The sequence below is a fragment of the Cervus elaphus genome, chromosome 20, assembly GCF_910594005.1.
Source record: "Cervus elaphus chromosome 20, mCerEla1.1, whole genome shotgun sequence".
Lineage (NCBI taxonomy): Eukaryota > Metazoa > Chordata > Mammalia > Artiodactyla > Cervidae > Cervus > Cervus elaphus.
Window position 1 is genome coordinate 118,202,168 of NC_057834.1, and position 24,932 is coordinate 118,227,099.

The 24,932-nt window shown below is 53.2% G+C and overlaps 1 protein-coding gene across 3 annotated transcripts in view; it reads right to left on the minus strand.

Moving 5' to 3' along the window:
* Positions 1-2,071: 2,071 nt before the first annotated feature.
* Positions 2,072-24,932, minus strand: part of SLC5A9 (solute carrier family 5 member 9) — a 28,352-nt gene continuing 5,491 nt past the window's right edge. Inside the window, exons 1-15 of one of the 3 annotated variants that reach the window (XM_043878295.1) lie at positions 22,140-22,180; positions 19,669-19,740; positions 18,617-18,683; positions 16,735-16,839; positions 16,267-16,431; positions 15,020-15,125; positions 14,138-14,218; positions 13,631-13,836; positions 13,324-13,459; positions 12,729-12,836; positions 9,577-9,727; positions 7,853-8,021; positions 6,074-6,289; positions 3,129-3,288; positions 2,072-2,575 (exon numbers count right to left, since the gene is read on the minus strand). In XM_043878295.1, coding sequence (XP_043734230.1) covers positions 2,367-2,575; positions 3,129-3,288; positions 6,074-6,289; positions 7,853-8,021; positions 9,577-9,727; positions 12,729-12,836; positions 13,324-13,459; positions 13,631-13,836; positions 14,138-14,218; positions 15,020-15,125; positions 16,267-16,431; positions 16,735-16,824 — 1,797 coding nt within the window. In that variant the 5' untranslated portion in view covers positions 16,825-16,839; positions 18,617-18,683; positions 19,669-19,740; positions 22,140-22,180 and the 3' untranslated portion in view covers positions 2,072-2,366. The other 2 variants (XM_043878293.1, XM_043878294.1) reach the window with 2 other exon arrangements.

The following is a 24,932-nucleotide window of genomic DNA, read 5'->3' on the forward strand; positions in this document are numbered from 1 at the left end:
TCAGACATTTTAAACTACTTTTCATTTCCTAATTATGTCATGATTTTCCCCACCTCTATTTTGAATATTTGATTTCCTCTGGTAAGGATGCTCTTTCACTCACTCATTCATTCATTCATTCATTCATTCATTCTTTTACTTACATTTTTTTAGCACCCAACATGGACCAAGGAACTTCCTAGGTGATGGGGACTTTGCAATCTAGGGGACGAGATAAGTGTAAATGTAGTAATTATGCAAATGTTACTCTGACACTCTCTTTAAAGGTAAAGTTGGAACCATGAGACTACATGCTGGATACTGGGGACTCACCTGCTCTGGGATGCAGGTGGCCAAGCTGAGATGGTGACTGGGATGACATAACTTCCCTTTGGAGCGACGTGACTTTCATGTTGAGATGTGAGCAATAAGTAGGAATTAACCAGACACAGAAGATAGAGGAGAAAGACCACCCTTCCTGCTGTCTGACCACAGTTAACAGTGTGCTCATGAATCTATGGGTTAAAGCACATAGGTCTGGAGTCCAGATGAGACTCAGTATAACAAAGGCAGGGGGAACTGAGGAAGAGGTCCTCGAAAGAGAAAAGAGGAGAGGAATACGTGAGAGAAGCTGCTGGGAGAGGAATCTGGGGACCACAGCGAGTAGCAGGAGGCTGGACTTGGTGAGACCCACGGGGAAGTTCTCAGAGCAGGCTGAAGAGGAGCTCTGAGAAATGGGGATGTTCGGTATTTAATTTTAAATTGTGCTTCTGTAGCTTACAGCGCTTCCCGTCCCCAAACCTTCAGTATAATCGGTAGCACATAAATGCCTTATGTAGATGGTTTGAGGGAAATTAGGGGAAACAGCTGAGTGCCCAGAAAGGGTCCTGATGAACAGTAAGGATAGCATAGACATGGGAGGTGACACAGAACGGGAAACGGTTGATGGGCACAGAAATGTAGAGGCAGCATTACAAGAGGTAGTCATATACTCAGAGGTATTGAAGCCCTCAAAACAAGAATTTTATTTGTATTCAATTATGATGAGTGATTAACATAAAGTGATCAAAGTTAGCATTAAAATGGATTCCATGAGAGTAGGGACAGCCTAGATGAAGACGAAAGAAGGAAGGGACATTCTCATGGGTGTCTTCGGCAATGGGACAGGACTGTGGTTTCATTCTAGACATCTGAGACTCAGTGTAAACTCCAACTGAAGTAGACTCTTCCCCACCCCCAGCTCCCCAGCTCACCACCCATCCAGGACTTTGTAGAATTACCAATTCAACATTTACTATTACTAATGCAACCCCTGTTACTTTCTGGGTACAAAGTCACTTGGTCCCCGCCCCTTGGAGTGCTGTCTGGTCTGGGAGGCAAATCTCACAGTACTGTGATCAGCACTGTCACAGAAGCAGGTCCAGAAGGTATGGGAACAGGAATGGGACTTTGATCCAGTTGTGGGCATCAGGCAGCTTCCTGGAAGAGGGACACCCAGGCGAGGTCAGGGTGTTTTCCAGGGTAGTTGGATGCCTGGCAGGCAGAGGGAGAGGGCAGAGGTGCAGCTGCAGAGGCTCCTAGGTGGTCTTCACTGCCCCTCTGCCAGGCTTACTCATAGCACCAAGCAGCCGGTCTTCATCTCTCTTGTCTCCAACAAGCTCTGTCTCTCCAGGTCTTCATCTCTCTTGTCTCCAGCAAGCCCTGTCTCTCCAGCCGGCCTCCAAGTCCCTCAAGGGCTGGAGACCTGGTGCATGTTTGGATGTGAGAGTAGGAACCGGGAGATCTGAGTGTGCCAAGAAGAGCTCCCTGTCCCAGTGCCAGCTGCCGCCTTGCTTACCCTCCACCTGGCCCTTCACTCCTTCCAGTCGACAGAGCTGCCAATGAGAGTATAAGGGCCTCCTGGGGAGGTTCCAGCTAGAAATAGATGAGTGGGGATTGGGAGCCAGAGAGTAAAGGGGAGAGAAGGTGGATAAGGAAAGGGTAAGGGTGAGCAAAGACACCGGAGGATTTTTTGCAACTTTCTTGCCACTCTTTCTCTTTATCACTTTTGTGACCTCAAGACACATGTAGAGTAAAAGCTCCTGAACAGACTCACCAGAGGCGGGAAAGCCGTTTTTGAGGTAGGAGTGAAAGGTTCTGGGGTGGAGAGAGCTGGAGTCGGAGACCCCGTGCGAGTGCCGCCGTGTGTCCCGAGCAGACCAAGCGCCCTCTCTGGGCCTCGGGCTCCACTCCTCAGGGTGCAGCCTGGACAGGGTACTCGTCGGGGCCGGCTGCAGTCTCGGCCTCTGAGGGTTCCGTGTGGACAGCGAGGCGGGGGGACAGCCTGTCTGCAGCCGGCCAGGCCTGGCGGTGTTGAACCTGCCTGGGCCGAAGCCAGGCGTGCGGAGTCACGCAAAATAGCCCCAGAGGAAGACATTGACGGCCAGCAGGACCACGGCGTTCATGTTGCAGACGCTCCTCCAGAGCGGCTCCTCCGCGATGCTGGTCAGTTTCTGCTCCAGGGCGGCCTTCTCGGCGGGACTCAGCGCTTGCTCCGGGGCCCCCGGGAGCCCGCAAAGCCAGCGCCAGAGCCGCTGTCCCCAGGACCTGCGTGGGGCTGAGGGACGGGAGTCAGAGGGGACGGAGGCAGGGGAGCGGCAGAGCGCAGGTGGGAGAAGGGGGTGATGAGAGAGCAGGGCCGGGAGAGGGATGGTGAGAAACCCAGGAGAGGGGACAGGCGCGTGGGCGGGCCAGGGGCAGGCGGGGCGGCCAGCCTAGCCTGGGTGCAAGCTAGGGCATCGCGCTGAAACCCCTGACTGTTGTATCGTGGATGCATCTCCGGGGGCGGCGTGTTGGGGGGTGAGGGTAATGCCGCTCATCCCAGTTCAGAGCGCCCGAGGACCCAGTGGCTCAGCATTAGGAAGCACACTGCCCTGCGACATAAACCAAATCCTACACCTGCACTTTCTCAGTAATGAGGGAAATATTTCGGCTCCCATCTGCCTTACTCATTTAATATCAACAGTCATCTGGGAAGGGGGAAGGGTGATATTTTGAGGATTCCCTTAGGGACCCCATCCCCAATGAACCCCCAAATGGGGTCTTCGGGGAACCATGACCCGGTGTCTGTCTCCATCGCTTCCCTCCGCCCCCGTATTCCCTCAGCCTACCTCCAGGCTGCTCCGGGCCCTGGCTGGGGTCCTCTGCTCCTCCGGCTCCTGCGGGGCCCTCGGCAGAGGCCACCTCCGCCGTCCCCGCTGTGCTCTCGGGGGCCTGCTTCTCCAGCTCAGAGCGGGGGCGGTTCCGTGTCCACCAGGTCAGGCGAGCCAGCTGGAGGGAAAGCAGACAGTCTCAGCTCAGGTGCCTTTGGAGGGCAGTCGGGCTGTAAGAAGAGAGGACCCCGTTCTGGGAGGCCGGCAGAGCCTCGTGGAGAACAAGGAAGGCGCTCGCGGCTGGAGGAGGCCGGGCTCTGAGCCCCGACTCACCCGTCCTTTGAAAACCTGAACTCCTTACACCTGCTCCATGCAGGCCTCCTGCCAGGGGCCAAAATCTCAGCAGATCAGGCTGGGCCCCTGAGCTCACAGACAAGGAGAAGCAAGACTGGGGACAGGCAGACGCGCCCTGTAGGGTAAGGGAGTTAGAGAAGGCGAAGTTTGGAAATAGACCTGCACTTTACAGGAACAGATCATCTTTAATGAGGCGAGAAGGGGCAGCAGTCAGATGAGTGAGCTACTGCACTTACCCAAGAAAAGAGTAAGTATATATAGGCATATATGTGGAAATCTACTGTCTTAAGGGGGCCTGTTCTTTTCCAAAGTTATTCCGAGTAGTTATCTCTTAAATGGCTGGGGCAAGGAATTCTGGAGATCGGCCAGAGGCTGGACTGGCTGGGAACTGGTCTTAATCAACCTTAATATCCTTTTTTTTTTTTTTTCCCTTCAGGTGAGAGAGTTCTTTGTTTTGCGTAGAATGGTGGGGAGGACCCAGAGGAAAGTTTTAACTCCAGGCTATTTTGAGCCATGTAACTTTCCTTCATGCCCCACATAGTGACTTCTGCGGTCGGGTGGGGGAGCTGACCCCAAATGAAACTGGCCGGCAGTGGAGAGTCACGGAAGACAGAGGCAGAGGAAAGAGGTTGAGTTCTAGGCTTTAGAAAGATCTCCTGGAGTGAACTGATGGGATCCAGCCTAGAGCCAGCTGTGCAAGTGAAACAAGAAAAAAGGAGCAGCCAGAGGTCCCAGGAGGGGGCAGTGTCACGGTTGAGGACTGAGCTCTGCAGGCTGTGAGGACTGAGGAAGCAGGCAGGGGAGAGAGGAAATGACAGCTCACACAAGGAACAACAATACTTAAGGAGCAGGAGGAAAACCCCATGAGGATGGCAGCGGGGCAGTCAGCTGGCAGGAAAAAACTACAATGAGCAGAAGAGAGGTCTCCAGGATGCAGCACGTGGGCAGGAGTAGCTGGCTCTTCTCAGAATCCACCGAAGGTGAGGATGGAGAAGTGGCCTTGACTTTTAGTTACAAGGTTGTTGGGCATCTTGGTGTGAGCGGCGTCAGAGGGCAGTGGGACTCCAGCAGCGGGATGGGAAGCAAATGAGAGGGAAGTGGAGGCTGCGGATGGAGACCATTCTCCACGAAGCTTGCTGCTGAGGCTCAGAGAGGGAGACAACCGTATCTGGAGGAGCCAGGAGCCAGGGAGGAGAGTTTTCACTGGGAAGGATTTCGGTGCAGAATGAGACAGCAGACAATGGGGAAGCTGCAGGATCAAGGAGCGGGCGCAGATCATTTCTGGAGTGAGTCCCCTGGGGAAGTCAACCTCTTGGCTCATCTGTGAAGATGCCGCTTGTTTGTAGGATTTCATTACACCAAAGGTATAAATTGTTTTGCCAACTCTAAAGGTAAGGAGTGCTATATGTTATTTCCACCCAGTGTTTCAGGGACCAACTTTTGACATGGGCTCTGTTACGGGCAGAATACTGTTCCCCCCAAATTCACATGCTGAAGTCTTAATCACCCCCTACTTCACAGCGTAGCTGTATTTGGAGAGAGGTTCTTTAAAGAGGTGTGTGCCAAGTCCTTCCAATTGTGTCTGACCCTTTGTGACCCCGTGGACTGTAGTCCATCAGGCTCCTCTGTCCATGGGATTCTCCAGGCAAGAATACTGGAGTGGGTTGCCATGCCCTCCTTCTGGGGGTTTTCCGACCCAGGGACTGAACCCACGCCCCTTAGGTCTCTTGCACTGGCAGGTGGGTTCTTTACCACTAGCACCGCCTGGGAAGCCCCTCTTTAAAGACATGATTAAGGTTAAATGAGGTCTGATGAGTGAACTCCAATCCAATGTGACTGGTGTCCTTAGAAAGGAGATCAGGACGCCGGCAGACACAGGGGAAAGCCCACATGAAGAGGGACCACGGCCATCTATGAGCCAAGGGGAGAAGCCTCGGAGGAAATAACCCTGCCGATCCCTTGACGTCTGGCCTGCAGACCTGCGGGGAAATAATTTCTATCGTTGAAGCCACTCAGTATGTTGTACTTCTTTATGGCAGCCTGAGCGAACTAGTGCCCTCTTACAAAGTTTCAGAAGCCAGAGCATCCCTGTCTGAGGACTGGTAAATCCATCAGCATGGGAGCTCTGAGGGTTTCAGGCTGAGCTCTTACTCTGCTAGATTGTTTCTTTTTTCATAGACCAGTTTCTTCAAGGTCCAACTCCAAGTGACCTTGTCAGAGCACCCTTCCCCTTCCCCGGGGTGCCTGCCTCTCCTACTCTCCACCGCTCCCTTTGAGCTCGGTCCTTCTGTGCTTTCTCTTAGTAGAGTAACTGTTGGTGGTGATGAAGTCTTCCTTTCCTCCTCCCCCCGCCCCCCACTTCCCATGGACAGTGGCTGGCAGGGACTGTTCATCTTTGTAAGCCCAGGACAGGGCCGGGCCCAGAGTAGGTGCCCACTGAGTAATTTTCCAATTGAATGAATTACTTTTCACTTGGGAATTAACAGCACAAGGAGCTCACCATCCCCAAGACATCCGTGACCACAACCCAGTAGAGTGAAGGTCAGTGGTGAGATTCCAGGCACTGGGGAAGGGGAGCACGGGGCCCTCACTGCAAGCACTCCACTTGCCTTTTCCTCGGGGATGGGAGCTGTGCAGAGGCTGACCGTGACGATGACGATGGCCGTGAGCGCGCAGAGGAGGAGTGCGAAGTAGAGGTAGTGGAAGTCCTTGAGCACTGCCGGCCTGTGGTCCTCCTCCCCGCAGGCGGGGGCTGGGTAGCAGAACTCCAGGATCATGCGTAGAAGCCCCACCACCAGGCCAAACAGGAGGCCCCAGAAGGCTCCCTGTGGAAAGAGGGCACGCCAGGGGTGGGATCCAGGTGGGAGAGCCTCGAAAGCTAAAAGCCACGGGTTGTCACAGCGTGTGCAAGCCTGCCTGAGTGAATGCTGAGGGGCTGTCTTATCCTAAAGGCAGGCGGAGTGATGTACTGGAAAGGACATGGCCTCCAGAACCAGACAGACCAGGCTCCACGGTGGAACAATGACCAGAACAGTGACTCGACCTCACTCACGAGCAGCGATAAGCAAATGACTAAGTACTAAGGATAGATGTTTAATGTTCAACTAGAATGGAATCTTTGTAATCAGCGGGGAAAACCAGGATCTTCCTCCCCAAATTCCTGTCATCATAAATCAGAATTAGAGCACTTCCTTTTTTAAAGAAAAGCTCAATTTCATATCATCTCTGTAGCACTGTTGGACCCTAAATTACACCTGTTTCCCAGGTATAAGGGTGAGAAGGCTTTTATTTTCAAAATATGAGATGCTGGCCCAGTTTCAAAAATTCTGGAATGAATAGAAACCTCCAGAACTCAACTGAGTCCTGGTGTGCACGCTGGTTATCAGCAGGGGGCCTTGAGCTCTGCAAACAGTAGACCCAGCAGAGGCCTGGCTCAGCGTCCGCACTGAGGAGGGGCCTCTGTGGTCTCCTTCATCGTGGCCCTGGGCTCTCACGTGGCCCTGTGCAGTCATGTTCACAGCGTTCCTCACCTCCCCCAAGGTACAGCCAATGGATCTGGGCTCTCTTTTCCAGGCTCTCCCAGGGAGTGACCAAGGTGACCCTCCTGGCACCTCCCGGCATCTGTTAGATTTCAGAGCAGCTTCATGAATGCCACATGTGCACCCCTGTAAGCTCCACTTGGCTTCATCATCCTCTCTGCTGTTAATTTGCTGACATGTAGAACCTTACAGTGTTAGAGATCTTCCTGTCCCCGTGGGCTATTACACACACTGACCCTTCTGTCTGGAGCACTCTTTCCTCTCCCATTAACCCTTCAGATCTCAGCTCAGATGTCCCTTTGTGACCCCCTCCCAGGCATCCCATAGGTTAGGTGCTCCTGCTTTTTGCTCCCATAGCAGCCATCCTATTTGTGTATATGTTTTTATTTCTCAGTTGTGGCTGGCTCTTTGTGGCCCCATGGGCTGTAGCCCTCCAGGCTCTTCTGTTCATGGAATTTTCCAGGCAAGAATACTGGAGCAGGTTGCCATTTCCTACGTCAGAGAATCTTCCTGACCCAGGGACTGAATCTGCGTCTCTTTCATCTCCTGCATTGGCAGGCGGATTCCTTACTGCTAGCACCACCTGGGAAGCCATCCTACTTTGCTATTACCACACGTTGAATCATCTCTCCTCCCTCTGGCCCAGTGGTGGCAGACATGAACTTTGCAAACCATTGCATCCCCAGAGCCTCCATAATGGGATGAATATTTGTTGAGTGAATGAATAAATCTTGACCTGTTACTATGGATGGGGAGTTGGAAGGCTGGAGATGGCAGTCAGGTCATGGACCGAGTAGCTCTCCTGACCCTCTGATGTTCTGGGAGAGACAGATGTGCGGCTGTACTCACAGGCTCTGTGACCCTCTTGCAGAAGATGGCCAGCAGGAAGAGGGCAGTGATGGGCGGGGCCAGGTAGCTGGTGACAGACTGGATATAGTCGAAGAGCTGCCCGCTATTGGAGCTTTGGATGATGGGGATCCAGAGGATGCTGATGACGACCAGGAACACCACAAACGCTCTGCAGGAGGGCACAGGGCTCTGTGAGGGGTGCTCAGGCTGCACAGAGGGGGTGAGTGGGGACCAGGAAGGGAGAGAGGAGAGGAAGGCATGCTCGCTCAATCAGAGACTGATGGAAGGCCAGCATCCCAGATGCAAAGGTTACAGACATTTATATTTGTAAAATCCCAGAACATTAGAATTATAGAATCCAAATAAAACTCTAGAACTTAAACTTTAGATCCCTTGAAGGGGGTACGTGGACCATCTATCTGTTTTCGGGAAGAAATCCATACCTTTCCCCTTCATCATCCACCTCAGTAAAGGGCCTCTGGTTGAAAAACTGTTCTTGGGTGTGTTGGGTGCAATAATGCATATTGCCAGGAGATGGCGCCCAATCCCCACTAATTGCTGTAAATTTGGCAGGTGGGCAGAGATCAAAGGATTCTGCCTCTCCTCATCTTTCCCTCCCATTCTCTCTCTTTCTGGCCCCAGTAGAGCAGCAGCTACCTAATGACCTCCCTGCCGTTCACTTCGCTCTCATCCTCCTCCCGTTTGTACAATCTGTCCTGTACTCAGATCCTTCAATGATCAGTCCCTGGGCGTAGAGCTGGGGGTGCACAGATGAGTGGGCATTAGGGGTCCCTTAGGCAGCCATGGGCAGAAGGCATCATGATGGAAGAAACAGTGAGGGCAAAGGTAAGGAGATGGACAAGAGTAAGTTATCTAAACTCAAGTACCATCTACCAAAAGGGAGAATGAACATTCAGAAACTTGAGTTATGGAACCTTAAATTATGAAGCGAAGATTTCGGAAAGGTTCTCTTAACTTTATGTAAACTATAAATCCCCAACCTAGAGAGAAAAAGTAAAAATAGCCACCAAGTTATGTCTTGAAAAGCATAAAATGAATACCTGTGCGATAAGGTTCAAAATTTTCAGCTGAGTGTTCAAAGCTCTGCATCCTTTGGATACAAACTTTCTATGAACATCTCCATTCACCCACGTCCCTCACTGCATTACCTGTGTTTCTGCCTTTCTCTTAAACTGTGTGCATCCTCAGGGCAGGACCATATAAATCAACCCTGCGTCCCCAGCAGAAAAGTTTGATGCAAGATGCCTGCTGAGAGTGAGTCTGTTGGAGTGAATGAATAGTCTTTCTGGTATCCTGGGGTGACAGCCAGAGCTGGTCTGGAAGACACTGGGGGTGAGCTGCTTGCTAACTCCTTCTCATCAATACAGTTCATCTTTCATTGATTAAATGCTTTGTCAGCTTCTCTCATTGATCAGTTGATCTCATTGATCTCATTGATCTTGATCAGTTCCAAGATAAAACTGAACAGGCAGGCAGGGAAGAGACTTTTTTTCCTTCCTTATTTGGAGGGAGGAGAATGGTCCAGAGTGGGAGAAGAACTTCCCTGATGTCAGAGAGAAAGGTGGCACAGGACCCAGGTGCTCTGACTGCCGGGGCAGGGCCCAGACACAGCCACATCTCCTTGGGGTCACCCAGGGCAGGGAGCAGAGGGGGAGAGATGTCTGCCTACGGGGAGAGGACCCAGGAAGGATGGGCCCGTGCACCTGCCCACCACCATCAGCTCCTGTTCTGTTGCATTCCTGCGGAAGCGCTGCCACACGTCAATGGCGAACAGGGTGCTGCTGCTGTTGAAGATGGAGGTGAGTGAGCTCATGAGGGCGGCCATGATCACCGCGATCATCAGGCCCCGCAGACCTGGGGAGAGATGAGGTGTCTGTGGACAGCTGGCCCGTGAAGGCCGATCTGCCAGGAGCTATAGAGGCTGCCAGCATCCAGCAGAGTCAGGAGCTCAGAGGAGGGGAAGGTGTGGTGGAGGTGTTGGATGAGGTGCCCATCCAGGAACCCAGGAAACTCACAGAACTAGAGGCTGGTCCCAGCCACCCTCTGCCTCTGCCTTCCTCTGTGGCCATGGCCAAGTCATCTGCCCTCCCTGAACCTCAGTTTCCTCATCTGCATGTTAAAGGATGTGGGAGCAGGTGACCTTTAAGGTTCTTGTCAGCTTGGCCATCTCAGTCTGGATTTTAAACCTGTAGACACTTGGTTAGTGGGCCCTGGTTGGGAGAAGGGTGATTATTAATTATTGAGTTTTTTTTTTTCAGTGTTTTGTACCTTTATCATGGACACTATGGTGCCAGGCTAAAGCCCCAGCCTGGGCAGCAGAAAGCTCTGAGCTTTATAAATGTTTTTATTTTATTTATTTTAATTTGTAATGCAAACTTTGAAGGTTACTTTCCTTTTTACAGTTACTAAAAAATATTGGTCATATTCCCTGTGTTGTACAATGCATCTTTGAGCCTATCTATACCCAGTACAGAGAAGGTAGTGGCACCCCCCTCCAGTACTCTCGCCTAGAAAATCCCATGGACGGAGGAGCCTGGTAGGCTGCAGTCCATGGGGTCGCAAAGGGTCGGACACGACTGAGCGACTTCACTTTCACTTTTCACTTTCATGCATTGGAGAAGGAAGTGGCAACCCACTCCAGTGCTCTTGCCTGGAGAATCCCCGGTAATTTCCATCTTTTACTTCTCCACCCCAGGGTTCCTTGTTCCCAGGAACCACTTGTTCCTTATCTGTATCTATGAATCTGCTTCTTTTTTGTTATATTCACTAGTTTGTTTTTTTTAGATTCCGCATACAAGTGATAATATACCATATATTGTCTTTCTCTCTCTGACTTATTTCACTTAGTATAATGCCCTCCGAGTTAATCCATGGTGCTGTAAATAGCAAAACTTTTTTCTTTCTTATGGCTGAGTAGTATTCCATTTGTGTGTGTCTGTGTGTGTGTGCATGCCATCTTTATCCATTCATCTGTTGATGGGCATTTAGCTTACTTCCTTATCTTGGCAATTATAACTAGTGCTACTATGAACAATGGAGTGCATATATCTTTTAGAATTAGTATTTTTGGGCTTTTTGGAGTATATACCCAGGAGTGGAATTGTGGGGTCTTATGGTAGTTCTACTTTTAGTTTTTTGAGAAACCTCCTTACGGTTTCCCATAGTCAAAAGCTGTGGGTTTCTTTCCTGATTCTGCAAGTAACTAGCTGTGTGATCTTTGGACCAGTCCTGATCCTTTCTGGGCCTGTTTTACACCTGTAACAAGGGAGGGTGGGGCCTGCTGATATCTGGTCTGTATGATTCTGATGAGGAAGCATCTAGAAACAAGACTCTCTGGCCAGATCCACCTTAGTCCTCCTTCCCCTCAGTCCAAATATTTAACCAACCCCTGCCTGCCTCCCTAGAAGGCTCAAGGTGTCCCAGATCTAGGACAGCATCTCCTCTGGGGCCCCTGCTTCTTCTCTTGGTTAATGATAAATTTCTGATCTCTAACCGGACACCGCCAAGTTATCCCAGACCTCTTCCTCTACCTTCTTCCCTCTGCGTCTGCTCGATGGAGCAGCTATGATGATAGCTGGGCCTCCATCCCATCTCCACTATTTCTTTGATTCATTTTACCTTCACTGTTTCTACTGGAGGGAGGGAATAACTCAACTTTCCTCCATAAACCTGCTTTTTTCCCCTGTGTCCCCAGTCTCAATATTACTATAAACTCAAGACCTGCGAGCCCTCTTTGGATCTCTGTCTTTCTTGTCCCTCAAATGCGATCAGTCATAGAGTCAATTCTGTCTCACAAATATCATCTAAACCCTTCCTGTCTATCCCTAAAGCCACTGACCCTAGCCAAGCCACCATCACAACCTGGACCACTGGAAATCCCTCAGTAATCATCTCCCTGCCTCCACCTAAGCTGAACCCTCCATGTAGAGTGATCCTTCTAAGCACACATCTGATCATGCGTGTGTGTGTGTATTAATCACTCAGTCATGTCCGACTCTTTGCAACTCCATGGACTATAGCCTGCCAGGCTCCTCTGTCCATGGAATTCTCCAGGCAAGAGTACTGGAGTGGGTTGCCATTTCCTTCTCCATGGGATCTTCCTGACCCAGGGATTGAACCCAGGTCTCCTGCATTGCAGGCAGATGCTTTATCGTCTGAGCTACTAGGGAAGCCCCTAATCATGCATGCCAGCCTGAAACCCCCGTGACCCTCCACTGCCCTCAGAGTAAAGGCCATGCTACACAGTGGGGCGTGGCCACCATGTCCTCCCCACAAAGATGGTCTTCACTCCTGCTGCATCTGAGTCCACACTGGCAATTTTCAGTTCAGGTTTCACGCTCTCTCTCAACCCTGGGCCTTCGTACATGCGGCCCTCTTCCCCAGAATGACATTTCCCACACCCCTCCCCCTTGTCCATCTAAGATGTCCCCTGGGACTAAGCTCTATTTCCTCTCCTCTGGAAACCCTTCCTTCATATTCCCCCAAAGTGGGTCAGGTGCCTCCTATGGGTCCCTCATCCCCTCTGTGTCCTCAGACTGGTCACATTGTATCACGCCTTCTACCCTGGAGACCGCACAGAGTCCTGTCTTTTAGCCCTGCCTCTCCAGAGCCAGGGCAGAGCAGTGCCCTACAGATGCCTGTGAAAACATGTGTGTGTGTGTGTGTATTAGGAAGTGGGGTGCGGAGGTGTGTGTGTGTGTGTGTGTGTATTAGGAAGTGGGGTGCAGAGGTAAATGTTCCCATTTTCTCTTCCCATCCATGTGCTTCCTTCATGCAATCAGTCTATCCTGGAGAGTGGGTTCTGGACTTCGTTGGAAAGCTGGTGTGAAGCGTGCTGCGAGGGAGATGGACTTACCCATGGGCATGAGAGCCATGACCAGCTTGGGGTAGGCGATGTTGGAACATCCCACACGGGCCCCGCAGATCGCTTGGCAGACGTCAGGGTCCACGCAGCCCACCTCATCTGCAGAAGTGATGGTAGTTAGACCCAAATTATCCCATGCCTTCTCGGGTTGGCTCAATATGTGCTTTCTGACCCTATAGAAACAAATGTTCATTGGTGATTCTGGCAGGGGCCAGCGTCTAGATGGTCCAAGGACAGGCTGATATTGGGTCTTATGGTTTATTGGTATCTGGTAAATTTCTCAACCACATACCACCCTGCAAATCCTGATAGACTCCTTTATATTTTAGACCTTTTATTTTAACAAATAGTTAATATCGTTAAGTAAATATCCTTACAAAGCACCATGAGTGCCTCAGTTTGTCTTTCGCTTATAAACAGAAAGCTGGACTTTAAAATGACATTCAGATACAAGGTTCTTCTAATGAGATACATACTGTAGGTCAGACCCACAAAACCTAACATATTTACTATGTGTTCTTAATGGAAACAGTGTGTGTGGTCCCTGCTCTGGTCCAATATTGCCCAGAGTGGGACTGACTCTTACCTGGGTACAGGGCCCGGCTGATCATGCCGGGCATGACGATAAAGAACATGGGCAGGATCTTCAGGTAGCCCCCCAGTACGGAGCCCCCCTTGGCATGGGACAGACTCTTGGCAGAGAGAGACCTCTGCACGATGACCTGAAAAGGCATTGGGGCAGCATGCCACCTGGGCCGGCTCAGGCTCTGCTCGGCCCTGGCGAGCCCTGGCGTGGTCGCTGACTGTGCCCAGTCCCAGCCCTCTGTGCGTTGGCACCCACAGGGGCCCTCCCGGTTGGTGGCGAGCTGGGCCAAGCATAATAAGGGCATCACCTGGTCCGTGCACCAACACCACGTGGCCAGCACCGTGAGCCCGAACATGAGGCCTGGCCAGGGGAGGTCCCCGCTCACAGGGTCCCGGAGCATGTGGAAGGCATCGGGCCGGGGGAGGTGACAGGTGGTGTTGGGGACTGTGACGTTAGGGATGGCCTGCCTGTACCGCTCCTCCAGGCCTGGGTACCAGCCCACCTCCTGAAAGCCTGCAGGGAGAGACCTCAGTGAATGAAACAGGGGCCCCACTGGGCTTGTCACCTACCCCCCCACCCCCAAGAATTCCAGTCCTGTGTGGGATTCCTGAGCTTGGAACTCGTATGGAACATGGGGATGAGAGGGGGCAGTGGGGCTCAAGCTCAAGAGCCCTGGTTTGGTGGAGGGAGAATCCTGTTCTCTGGGAGCCCTGCCTGGAGTGGGGAATGGCTCTGCAGGCCACAGATGTGACAGCCAGAGCCGGATCAGAGAGGAGTTTAGGGGGGCAGGGATGTACTCAGGCCTCTTCCTTACCCAGAAACATGAGGACCAGGGCTCCCCCGACCATGATCACGGTCTGCAGAGTGTCTGTGTAGATCACGGCCGTGAGGCCCCCTGGGGACCCAAGGAGAGGGCACGTCAGCACGAGCGGGGCCTTCCTCTCGGGGTGCCCGCCCCGTGCTCGGCCACACTGGGGAGACCAAAGAACACACGGAGCCCTCAGCCAGTGGCCTCTGGCCTCTGCCTTCCCCGCCCCTCGTGTTCCTCCAGTCCACCCGCAGGTGAGGCTGGTCATGGCCACAGGCCCTCAGGTCCTGCTCTTTCTGTCCTCTGTTCTGCTTTTGTGATACACCAAGTCCCATCCTTGGCTGCACTATTAGCTCCCCAAGGAGGCCTCCCTTCCTTCCTCCCCACCCCAGCGCCCATTTAAACTCCCCCACAGCTTAGCCAGCAGTAAGTCTGCCTGAGCCCACGTCTTGGGCATTCAGGCCTGTGAGGGGCTCTGGAGGAGACAGAAGGCAGGCTTGTGGCTGTTGTCTGGAGCAGCCTGTGCTGACTCTGGCCCGGTGACAGTCCCCCATTCATCACCCAGTTCCCTGCTGTCCATCTTTCTCTCTGTCTCCGAGCATCTCTCCTTCCCTGGCTCTCTCGGGCTGGCTCTGCTTCCTCCTGTTTCTTCCTTTTCTGACTCCCCTTTTCTCTGGTGCACTGTGTCTTTCCATCTTTTCCTCTGATTCTGCATCTTTGCCTGCCTCTCTCTTTCCCCCTCCTGCTTCTCTTTCTCACTCTCCCGGTCAGTTTTCACACCATCCCTCCCTGGACCTCTGTACCCCTGCTGTCCGGAGCTTCCCTTTCCACCTCTCCCTGTCTCTGTTCCCAGCACCTGCACCCGACGTGACCTCCCCTTGGCCCTACCTGTGATGGTGTAGACGGCCGTCACCACCAGCAGGGTCACCGTGGAGAGGTAAAGGTTCCAGCCCAAGGCCATCTGGATGAACAGGGCTCCAGAGAAGATGTCAGTCTGCAGGGACAGGGACCCAGGAGTCTGGGTCACCCGAGGCCCTCTGTGTGGCCACTGGGGAATGTCTCCTTCCTGCTCAGCGATGCCCCATGCTGTCGGCCCTCAGAGCACAGTGAGGATGAGCCTTAAGTGACGTGCTCGGGAGGACGGGCTTGGCCTGTGGACACTGAGGGGCCATGGGCATTGCAGAGCAGGGGAGTGCACAGTTCTGAGCCCGAGAACCCTGCGATCCAGCTGCACTCCCAGCGGCGTGTGCGGGCGGTGAAGGATGGAGGAGCATGCTGAGGAAGTGAGGCAGGAGTGGGGGGCAGGAGGAAGAGGCCCCTGGGGGAGAGGGTGGGAACCCAGAGGGTCTCCAACTGCTCCCTGAAAGAGCACCAGCCCACTCGGACCTGATAGGGGCCCCAGGTGACCTGACAGAGCCGGAGCCCCAGTGCAGATGACACAGATCCTGGTTACCCACGTGCTGGGCTTTACCGGAGGACTTGGGGTCACAGCCTTGGCCGTAGCTGATTTAGAGTTGCTTACAAGCATTGGTGGAAAAGAGGCTGTACTTTTTCCAGCCCTGGACCCAGCGCATGCTTGCTGGTCCCTTTCCCTGAATGTTTTGTGATCCATAACAGGGGCTGCAGGAGGCCTGGAATGGGCCTCGGGACCCAAACATTGCTTCCAGCCCCAGAGCTGGGGCTCTGTGCGGACCTCTGCCAATCGTTTGACCTGAGTTTGTCTTCTGAGTTTACATCAATCGAGGAGGAATACGTCCTTTTTAATGGTAACATTCTCAGTGCTGAATGAAGACTAATGGGAACATAAATGAGTGAATGAACTTGAAATTGTGAGTTCTTTGGATAGAGCAACTGTTATTCACTCAACAAACATTTATCGTCCATCTCTAATTACCCTGCTGCTGTGGGGGGAGCATGTGATGAAGGGGTGTGAATTCATCCTCCATATCTGTTATCCTTCCTCTATCCATCTAGGCATCCATCCATCCATCTATTCATCTATCCATCCATCCATCCATTTATCCATCTATCAATTTATCCATCCATCCATACATACATACAACAACAAAGTGCTGTGCCCTCTACTAAACATTTTCAGAGAGACATGATATGGCCACATGGGAACAGGTACTCACTGAAATCTTGGTGAAGATGTAGAGGATGAGAGAAAGGACAGACATGTACACCTGGATCCTCTGGCCCCCGAATCGCTTCTTCAGGTACTGAGGCATTGTGACCACACCAGCTGCAATGTACACGGGGACAAAGATCCAGCCAAGGGCCAGAAGCAGCCAGGTTGCCTGGGAGAATGGGGAGAAAAAGGGATCCATGTTCTAAATGTGGATGGAGGAGGTGTGGTCCATGCAGAGGAGAGCCCTGGGCAGGGAAGTAAGGGATCGGAGGCCTGAGTTCAGTCCTGTGTGACCTCTGATAAGGTCCATCAGGTCTTGGTTTCCTTATCTGTAAAATGGGTTCTCCATTTACCATGCAGCCTCCCCAAGCACCTTTGAGGTTTCTCTTAGCACTAAGGTCAGGGACAGGGTAGTGTAGAGAAGGTTAAGACCCCCTCTATCCCTGAGAATCTTCCAGGCCAGCTTCCTTACATTCCACTCAAAGCCACCCACAGCAAGGCCTCCAGCAGCCCCTGTCCCAGCCAGGCCGATGAACAAGCCGCTGCCCACATTGCTGGACATCAGAGATGCTCCGATCTGCAAGGCACAAGAGGGGTCAAGGGTCAGGGGTCAGTTTTTATCTGAATCAATTTGGAGTCAGGACTATGAGCTTCAGGATCTGGGATGGAGGCAGAGAGAGCAGAACCTGAACTCATAAATATGAGATCAGAGGGAGGAGAGGAAATGGGGGAGCAATGAGGAGGCTGAACAGAACAGACATGTATTAGGCACTTACTGTATGTCAGGCATTGTGCTGGGCATTTTGTATGCACTAAAACATTTAATCTCCACAAGTATTTGGAGGGATGGGTACTAATCTTTCCACTTTACAGAGGAAGGAGTTAGTGTTAGGAGAAATGAAGTCACTGCCTCCAGGACATCCAGGGATTTGAGAGGCAAAGTGGGAAAGACGAAAAGACATGGAAAGCATGGTCCATTAAGGAGCATGAAGCTCTGCTCTGGGACCATGGGCCTAAGGGCCTCTGGAGAGAAGAAGGCTAACGGGAGGAGAGTCCCCCATGAGAGGGATGGGGGAGGCCCTCTGCCACCCCTTTCCTGCAGACTCCAGAGGAGGGCCAGGCTCCTCCTCCTCCTCAGGGGAGGAGCCACGGGGGCCAGACCCTGAGTTAATTTTTCTCCTGGAGGCAGCTAACTACTCTGAGGCAATGCTATTAGACCGATAATGATGACAGTCATAGCGGTCCATACACAAGCAGCATTGCCAAGTACCAAGTTCTGTTCTAAATATAACAACTCACTGACTCCTCATGACAACCCCAGGAGGAAGGTTCTGTTATCATCCCCATTGTTCTTGGGGAGACTGAGGCACAGGTAAATAACTTGCTCAAGTTCCAGAACAAATCAGTGACAGAATGAGGATTTCGACCCTGGCCATCTGCTCCAGTAACCACTGCCTGATGGGTGTTAGGCAGTTAGTAAGCATTTGTCAGTGTTATCTTTCAGACAGGATCATTATTGGTAAGAGGAGGGGCTGCGGGCTGGAGGGGAAGAGGCAGTCTTGGACCCTGTGTCACCTTAATAAAGTCGTGGTGCTGGGCAGCAGGAAGTGAGAAGGGAAAGCACTGAGACATTCAGAGAGGAAGCAGCCATGGAAAGGCACAGTGATAATGACCCGTCTGACCTAGCTGAGGACTTTGAGCCACCCTGCCGCCCACACGTACCCCCTCCCTCTGTCTGGTGGTCCTGGGATGCTGCGGCTGGGCTGGACTGCCGGCCAGAGCACAGAGCACTGGGCCTTCCACTTTGGAGGAAGAGGCTCCCCAGGCTGCTGTTGGGGCAGCGAGGTGTCTCACCTCCACCCTGCCCAGGGCTCCTAACTCATCACTCAAGGAGACACCCACAAGGTCAGCAGGGGACCCGCATGGCCCCTCTGAGACAAGGATGCTGCTGCTCCCTCTGCCCTTAACACCCAGCCACACTGCTCTCAGGACACAAGGAGGGGAACCAGGCACTTCTCGGGACTGGCTGAGTAGGGAAGCAGGCTAGTTGTTGGCCAATCATCACAGATACCAGAAACACACATTCCAGCGGGGCAGAGGGACCGAGAGTCCCCGTCCGCGGCTGGTTCCGCCCCAGACTCAGACTGAAGCTGCTCTCCCTGCAGGTGGCTCAGCCCAAGCCCTGTCCCCCAAGGAGGGAGCCCCACATCCTCTTTCCCACGGGGTGCACATTCCCAGACCTGGCTCCACCTCCATCTTTGGGGCACCCTGTCCTGCTCCAAAGCCTTGGCTTTCCCCACACAGCAGAGCTCTGTTCTCCGCAGGACTGAACATCCAGGCCAGCCCCTGCTCACCCTCCTGAATGGACCAGAGGAGACGTGCCGGTCCTCTTCTGTCCTTCTCACAGACTTGCTTCCAGGGCTGCAATTTAGGGTTGGGGGTGGGGGCACAAGCTGAGCAGAACGGCCTCCAAGGGGTTCTCATTATTCTGGTGAGGGGGTGCTGGCAGCACCAGGCACCCTGCCCCTGTCCCTGTGAGCTGCCAGGCCCACAGCCCCCACATCCCTGGGGATTCTCTCATACTCCTGCCTGCACCTCTCCTTGTCCCAGACACCGAACCTTCCAGAAAGCCATGTGGGCCTCCTGGGTTCCTCTGCTCTTTGGTGAGTCTGAGACTGCTCTTTGGGTGGGGAGGCTGGTGAGAATCAAGACAGGGGTATGAGTGTGTGGGTGTGTGTGAGTCCGTGCACACACGTGCCATGCGTCAGGCATGCCCGGGCATCTGCCCAGCTTCAGTGGTCCCCAGGGGCTGACTTCTCCACTGTTAGTTTTGAGGCAGGGCTCAACTCCCTCCATCTTATTTCAGGAAGAGGAAGCTAGCCTGGAGGACCAAGAGGAGCAAGTGGGGAGGCCTGATGGGAGGGCCTGGTCTTCACAAAGGCCTCAGGATGGTGGAATTTTACTTCTAGGATTTCCTTCCAGGAACTGCAGTATTTATGTGTCACTTTCCCAAGAAAATCTTTCCTAAGCCCACTTCCACTATCCGGAGGATAGAGGCCTCCTCCACGCTCTCACAGGCCCCATGCTCCCCTCCGGCTGAGCAACCATCAGGTTTCTTATGAGTCTGTCTTCCTGGCTCAGCTCTGAGCCCCACTAGAATGGGAACACTCTGGGTGGGCTCTGTAGGTCCAGCGTCCTGCCTGGGACCCACGCTTAGGAGGCACCCAGTGGATGCAGGTCCCAGTTGTGCATTTGCAACATCTCTCAGGATGCCAGATGTCTCTGGACCTGAGGGAAGGAGTCCAGAGCCAGGAAACCCCTCGGAGGCTGTAGCCTTGGTCCAAGGTGGGGGAAGATGAGGTGGGACTGGGAGGTGGGGGAAGGGGAAGGAGGAAGGTGAACTCACTGGCCACCAGCTCATGGACCTCCCCGCCAGGAAGTAGCCACCGATGGTCCCTCGGCTTGCACGAATGGATGACTGGAAAGAAAACAGCAAAAGTGAGGAAATCCCAGGCTCTGCACTCTGCCCCAGATTCCCCGCCCTGCGGTTTCTGGCACTGTGGGGACATGGATGGAAACCGAGGCTGGAGGTTCCACCATCTTTAAGCTATGGGGCTTTGGTGGGGTCAGCTGCTCTCTCTGGGTCCCCCTGCTCATCACATCACCCACCAGGACTGGTGTGAAGAACAAAGGAGCTAATGGGGGAGGGGGTGCTGGGTTGGAGGTGGGACAGTGCGTGTGAAATGCCCCACTGAATGCACGGCACTGTGCCTGTGCCCAGATTACTGGCATGTCCTCTTGTGCACTATCCTGCCCTCCACCCCAATCAAATATTACTTCAGGAAGTGAGTTGGGATCTCATCCTCAGGCTACCATGGTGGGGAGACTGCCCTGCTCCCTCCACCCAGCCAGGCTCCCATCCTGGGAGCTGGGAGGATGCAAAAAACTTGGTCCCCAGACAGAGGCAGGGCTCTGCCAGGGGCAGGAATGGGGGGGGGTTCTCCTGCCCCTGCCTCTAGTCAGATCACATCACTGAGGCCCACCCAGGACCCTGGAGCAAACCCTGTCCTGCACCGGGAGGGGGTCCGTGGCTGCCTTTTTGAAGAATTACTCTGAGGACTGAAAGGAAGTGAGGAATGAAAGAACTTTCTCTCAGAATGCAGAAAGTGAGACAGGGTAGAGGGTAAGGGGGATAAATTTAAAGCCATTATTAAGATGCAAGAGGGCTAAGTGCCAAAGAATTCATACTTTCAAAGTGTGATGCTGGAGAAGACTCTTGAGAGTCCCGTGGACTACAAGGAGATCAAACCAGTCAATCCTAAAGGAAATCAACCCTGAATATTCATTGGGAGGACTGATGTGAAACTCCAATACTTTGGCCACCTGATGGGAAGAGCCGACTCATTAGAAAAGACCCTGGTGCTGGGAAGGATTGAAGACAGGAATAGAAGGGGATGGCAGAGGATGAGATGATTAGATAGCATCACTGACTCAATGGACATGAGTTCGAGCAAACTCCGGGAGATAGTTAAGGACAGGGAAGCCTGGCGTACTGAAGTCCATGGGGTCATAAAGAGTCGGACATGACTTAGTGACTAAATAAATTAAGATCCTGAAGATAGTAAATGTCTGGTTGGGTCTACAGACATCAGAAATGCCTGAAGGACTGGAAGAAAGAAGGGAAATTGAAAGAAGCATCTGTTCCCTTGAGAGAAAGGCATATATTATTCAGTAGGGTAGGACGGCTGTGCAGGGCCTGAGGCTTGTCAAGCCTTTGCTTGGACTTTCTGCGTCACCCATGGTCTTCGGGAAGGATAGATGAACAGGAAGAATTTACATTACAGATGAGGAAATTGGGGTCCCCAAATGGGAAGCAATTTGTCCAAAGTCATGAAGGAGAGGAGCTGGTGATTCTCACGACTGTGGTCCCCTGGGAGCCAGCGAGCCTGTTTGCCCCATTCTTCCTCACACACCTTGGGAAGCAGGGACTGCTTGTCCCACTTTACAGATGAGGAGACTGAGGCCCAGAGAAGGTTCTTGGCCTTGCCACAGCCTTGTAAGTGACCATATGGGACTCAGATCCCTCTCGGCCTCACAGTGGAGTCTAAAGGTGCTGGCATTTCCCTCAATTGCTGTGGGGACAATAGGGGTCATTTATTGCTGCAGGCTGTGTGTTGGGCACTGTACCAGATCCTTAAATGTGTCATGTTCCTAAACCAAGTAGTCCTTTTTATTCTCATTGTCTGAGTGAGAAAACTAAGGCTCTGTAGTATATTCCCAGGGCCACGCTGCCCTAACTGTTGGAGTAGGCATCTGAACTCAGGGCTCCCAGTCCTCCAAGCCTGGCTCCCATTCGTGGCACCGAGGCTCTTGTGAACACTGGAGACTAGAACCCATTGGGAACCACCTGACTCCCTTCCCATGAGCACACCTGCCCCAGCTCTTTTAGAAAGCTCAGCTCCATGCCAAGATGCTGTCCAGCGGAGGGCGTGGCAGGGTCAGGAGTCAAGCACTCTCAGAGTTGGGGATCCTGGCATGAGGAAGACGGCAGGAATGGGATTCAGGGGGCCAAGTGTGCATGGGGTCAAAGGCATCAGATGCACAGAGACAGTGAGTCCAGAGACTGGGGTTCAGGCCTGGCCTGCTTCGGGCTCACTGTGTGAGCTCAAACAAGTCAGCCCTCTCTGGGCCTCAGCTGCCCATCTCTCAGTGGAGGAGTTGAGAGGGTGATCCTCCATTAAAATCCTTCTGCAGTGGTCCCTGTGCTTCCCAGACATGCCTGCCTTCTGCCCACCCCTGCCCCCAGGTCCACGACTGGCCACAGAGGAGAGCCGGTCTCTGCCTCCCCTGCCAGCCTCCAACCTCCAGGCTACTCACCCAGACCCCTACTCCGATGACGAAGACAAAGTAGACGACTAGGACGGCGATATCGTAGGCGTGCAGGCTGACTCCGGGACCCGGCGCTGAGCGTGGAACAGTCGCAGTGCTGACCCCACTTCCCGAAGCTCTAGGCCCCATTGCTGCCAGCTCCATGCTCATCTGCTAGTCAGTCACAACCAGACTGGACTTTGAGGTGCTCCTGGCTTCATTCCTTTCCTGTAATGATTAAACAGGCCCGAGCACCATTGGCCGCTGAGCCATCCCTGAGGCCCACTGGCACATAAAGTCCTGATACTCCCGCCCCTTTCCCCTAACTGCCAGCCCCAGGCCTCTCCCTTTCCCTGCAAACACACACACACACACACACACACACACACACGTGCATGCGTGCGCACGCACACACACACACACACACACACACACACACACACACTCCCACCCCTGAGAGGAGCAGGAGTAGGAGGAAAAACAGGAGGAAAAGAACAGGGTCCTGGCGACCTGAACTGGGCAGGGGGTTGGGGGGAGACTTCAGAATCAAGATGCTCAAGGTCATGCTTGTGTGGACAGGGAACAGAGGCCCAGGAAGGGAAAGGGACCCCGGAAATAAAGGCGAAGCTGGGCCTGGAGTTGGGGTGTCTTAATGGTCAGATCCATGCACATTCCTTATGCCCAGAGGAAGAGACGCAGGGAGAAGGGGGTCCGCTGTGACCCTTGCAAAGGGTCTACCGTGTCACGTGCTCCCACCTCCAACACACCCAGGTGTCATTTTCCTTTTTTCAGGATGTAGGAAACAGGCCTGGGCAGAGACATGGTTTCCTCCAAGCTACAGAGCAAGGCTAGGATTCACACCTGCTGCATCTACACTCCTGCCCTGTGCTGTGACAAAGGCGTGCTCCTGGACAGGACAGAGGGACCCCCAGGTCCAGGGAGAGATGCAGGTGCCCTGAGACATGGAGTCAGGGGACGGGGGTCAGGCCAGGCCTGAGACCTGCGCAGCCTGCTTTTAAGTTCCAGCTGCATGTCTCCAAGAGCAGGCTGACCGTGGGCAGGCTGCTCAGTGACTCTGAGCCTGGTGTCCACCTCAGGGAGCCCTCACATTGCTACTGAGTTTGAGATGCGCTCCTGAGAGCCTCGGCAAACCCTGAGTGATTGCTCGCTCTTGGGCGGGGCGTGGGGGCCACACCAAGAAATGAACAGGAACCCCCAAGGGACCCGGGCATCAGGCACACGAGTGTGCCCATACTGCCCTTTGAAAGTTGCTGAATTTGGGACATTTCAGTCTTGGGAACATCTGCTCTGCATTTGGTTGCACACTCAGGAGTCAGGGGTCCAGGCCAGAGGAGCAGGGGGCCCTGTTCACTGCCAGCCACACCCAACCCCGCACCCTATGAGGATTCCAGGCCAGATGTAGAGGGCCAGGCCCTCTTCCCTCCCCTTTTGGAGAAAGGGAAGTGAAACATAGCTCCTGGGACACCTCTCCTCCTAGCTCCTTGGACCCCTGGCTCAGAACATCAGGCATAGGCCTTGCTGAGCTCAGGGACAGGCCACTGCATTGGGAGAGAGGCTGGAGTAGACTCAGCTGTGGGCGCGGCTCTGGGGGCCAGCGCCCATTAGTATCTGATGCCAGAAAGGTAGAGAGGTAACTCCAAGTCTTTACAGAAGAAGGGTCCTCCCTGCTCATATTTAGAGATGAAGCCAAGTTCTCTGGGCCCCAGGTTGTCTGGGGGTGAGCTGTGTGGAGGCTACGAGGCTGGCCACATAGTTGTGTTAATCAGGGAGGGAGGGAGATGTCTGAGCTCAGGCTCCTCAGCCACGGTGAGGAATCCAGACTGATCACTCCAGAGAAGAGGAGTATAGTGGGGAGATGGCCTGAGTCACTTCCTCCTAGGCCCACCACCCAGGGGGCCCACCCTGGCCCTCTGGGTTCTGCTGCTCACGCACTAGTCCGCCAGCCACCCTTCACAGATGCCTGAGGCTGAGCTGCAGCCCACTGGACATTTTTGTTGTTGTTCAGTCGCCAGATTGTGACCGACTCTTGCAACCCCATGGACTACAGCATGCCAGGCTTCCCTGTCCTTCAGTATCTCCCGGAGTTCCTAACTCCAAATGAATTGGTTTGGGCTGACTTCAGCCACTCCTGTGAACTATCTGTTGGTCATCAGGCAACTTGGAGATTCAGAGCCTAGAGAGTGTGGAGGGTGGAGGGCTGGGGATGCAAAAGGCTGTGAAACCACCAGAATAGATATCATAAAGCCTCTGCTCAAACCTCAAGCCTTTGCCGTATCACTGAACCCTGAAGCCCCAACTCGGGTCTGGCAATTGTGCTTTGACATTTATGTTTCTGCTCACAGCCTGTTGGAAACAACAATTTAGCAGGAGAGAAACTGCCTGAGGCAGGCAGGGCTGCACAGGAATAGCTGGGAGAATTGCTACTTATGGCCAGACAGTGCACTAGTCATCATTAAAACCAGGCAAAGCACAAAGTGCAGGCCCAGCTGGGGCAAACAGACCTAGAAAGTAGGGCAAATCAACCCTCACCAAGGCACTCTTGGAAGGCAGCTGAGGATTCAAATGCCTGTTGATGACCTGTCCTTCACTATCTCTCAGAATTTGCTCAGATTCATGTCCATTGAGTTGTCGATGCTATCTAACCATCTCATCCTCTGCCACTCCTTTCTCCTTTTGTCTTCAATCTTTCTCAGCAGCAGGGTCTTTTCTAATGAGTTGTCTCTTCACATCAGGTGGCCAAAAGATTGGAGCTTCAGCTTCCGCATCAGTCCTTCCAATGAA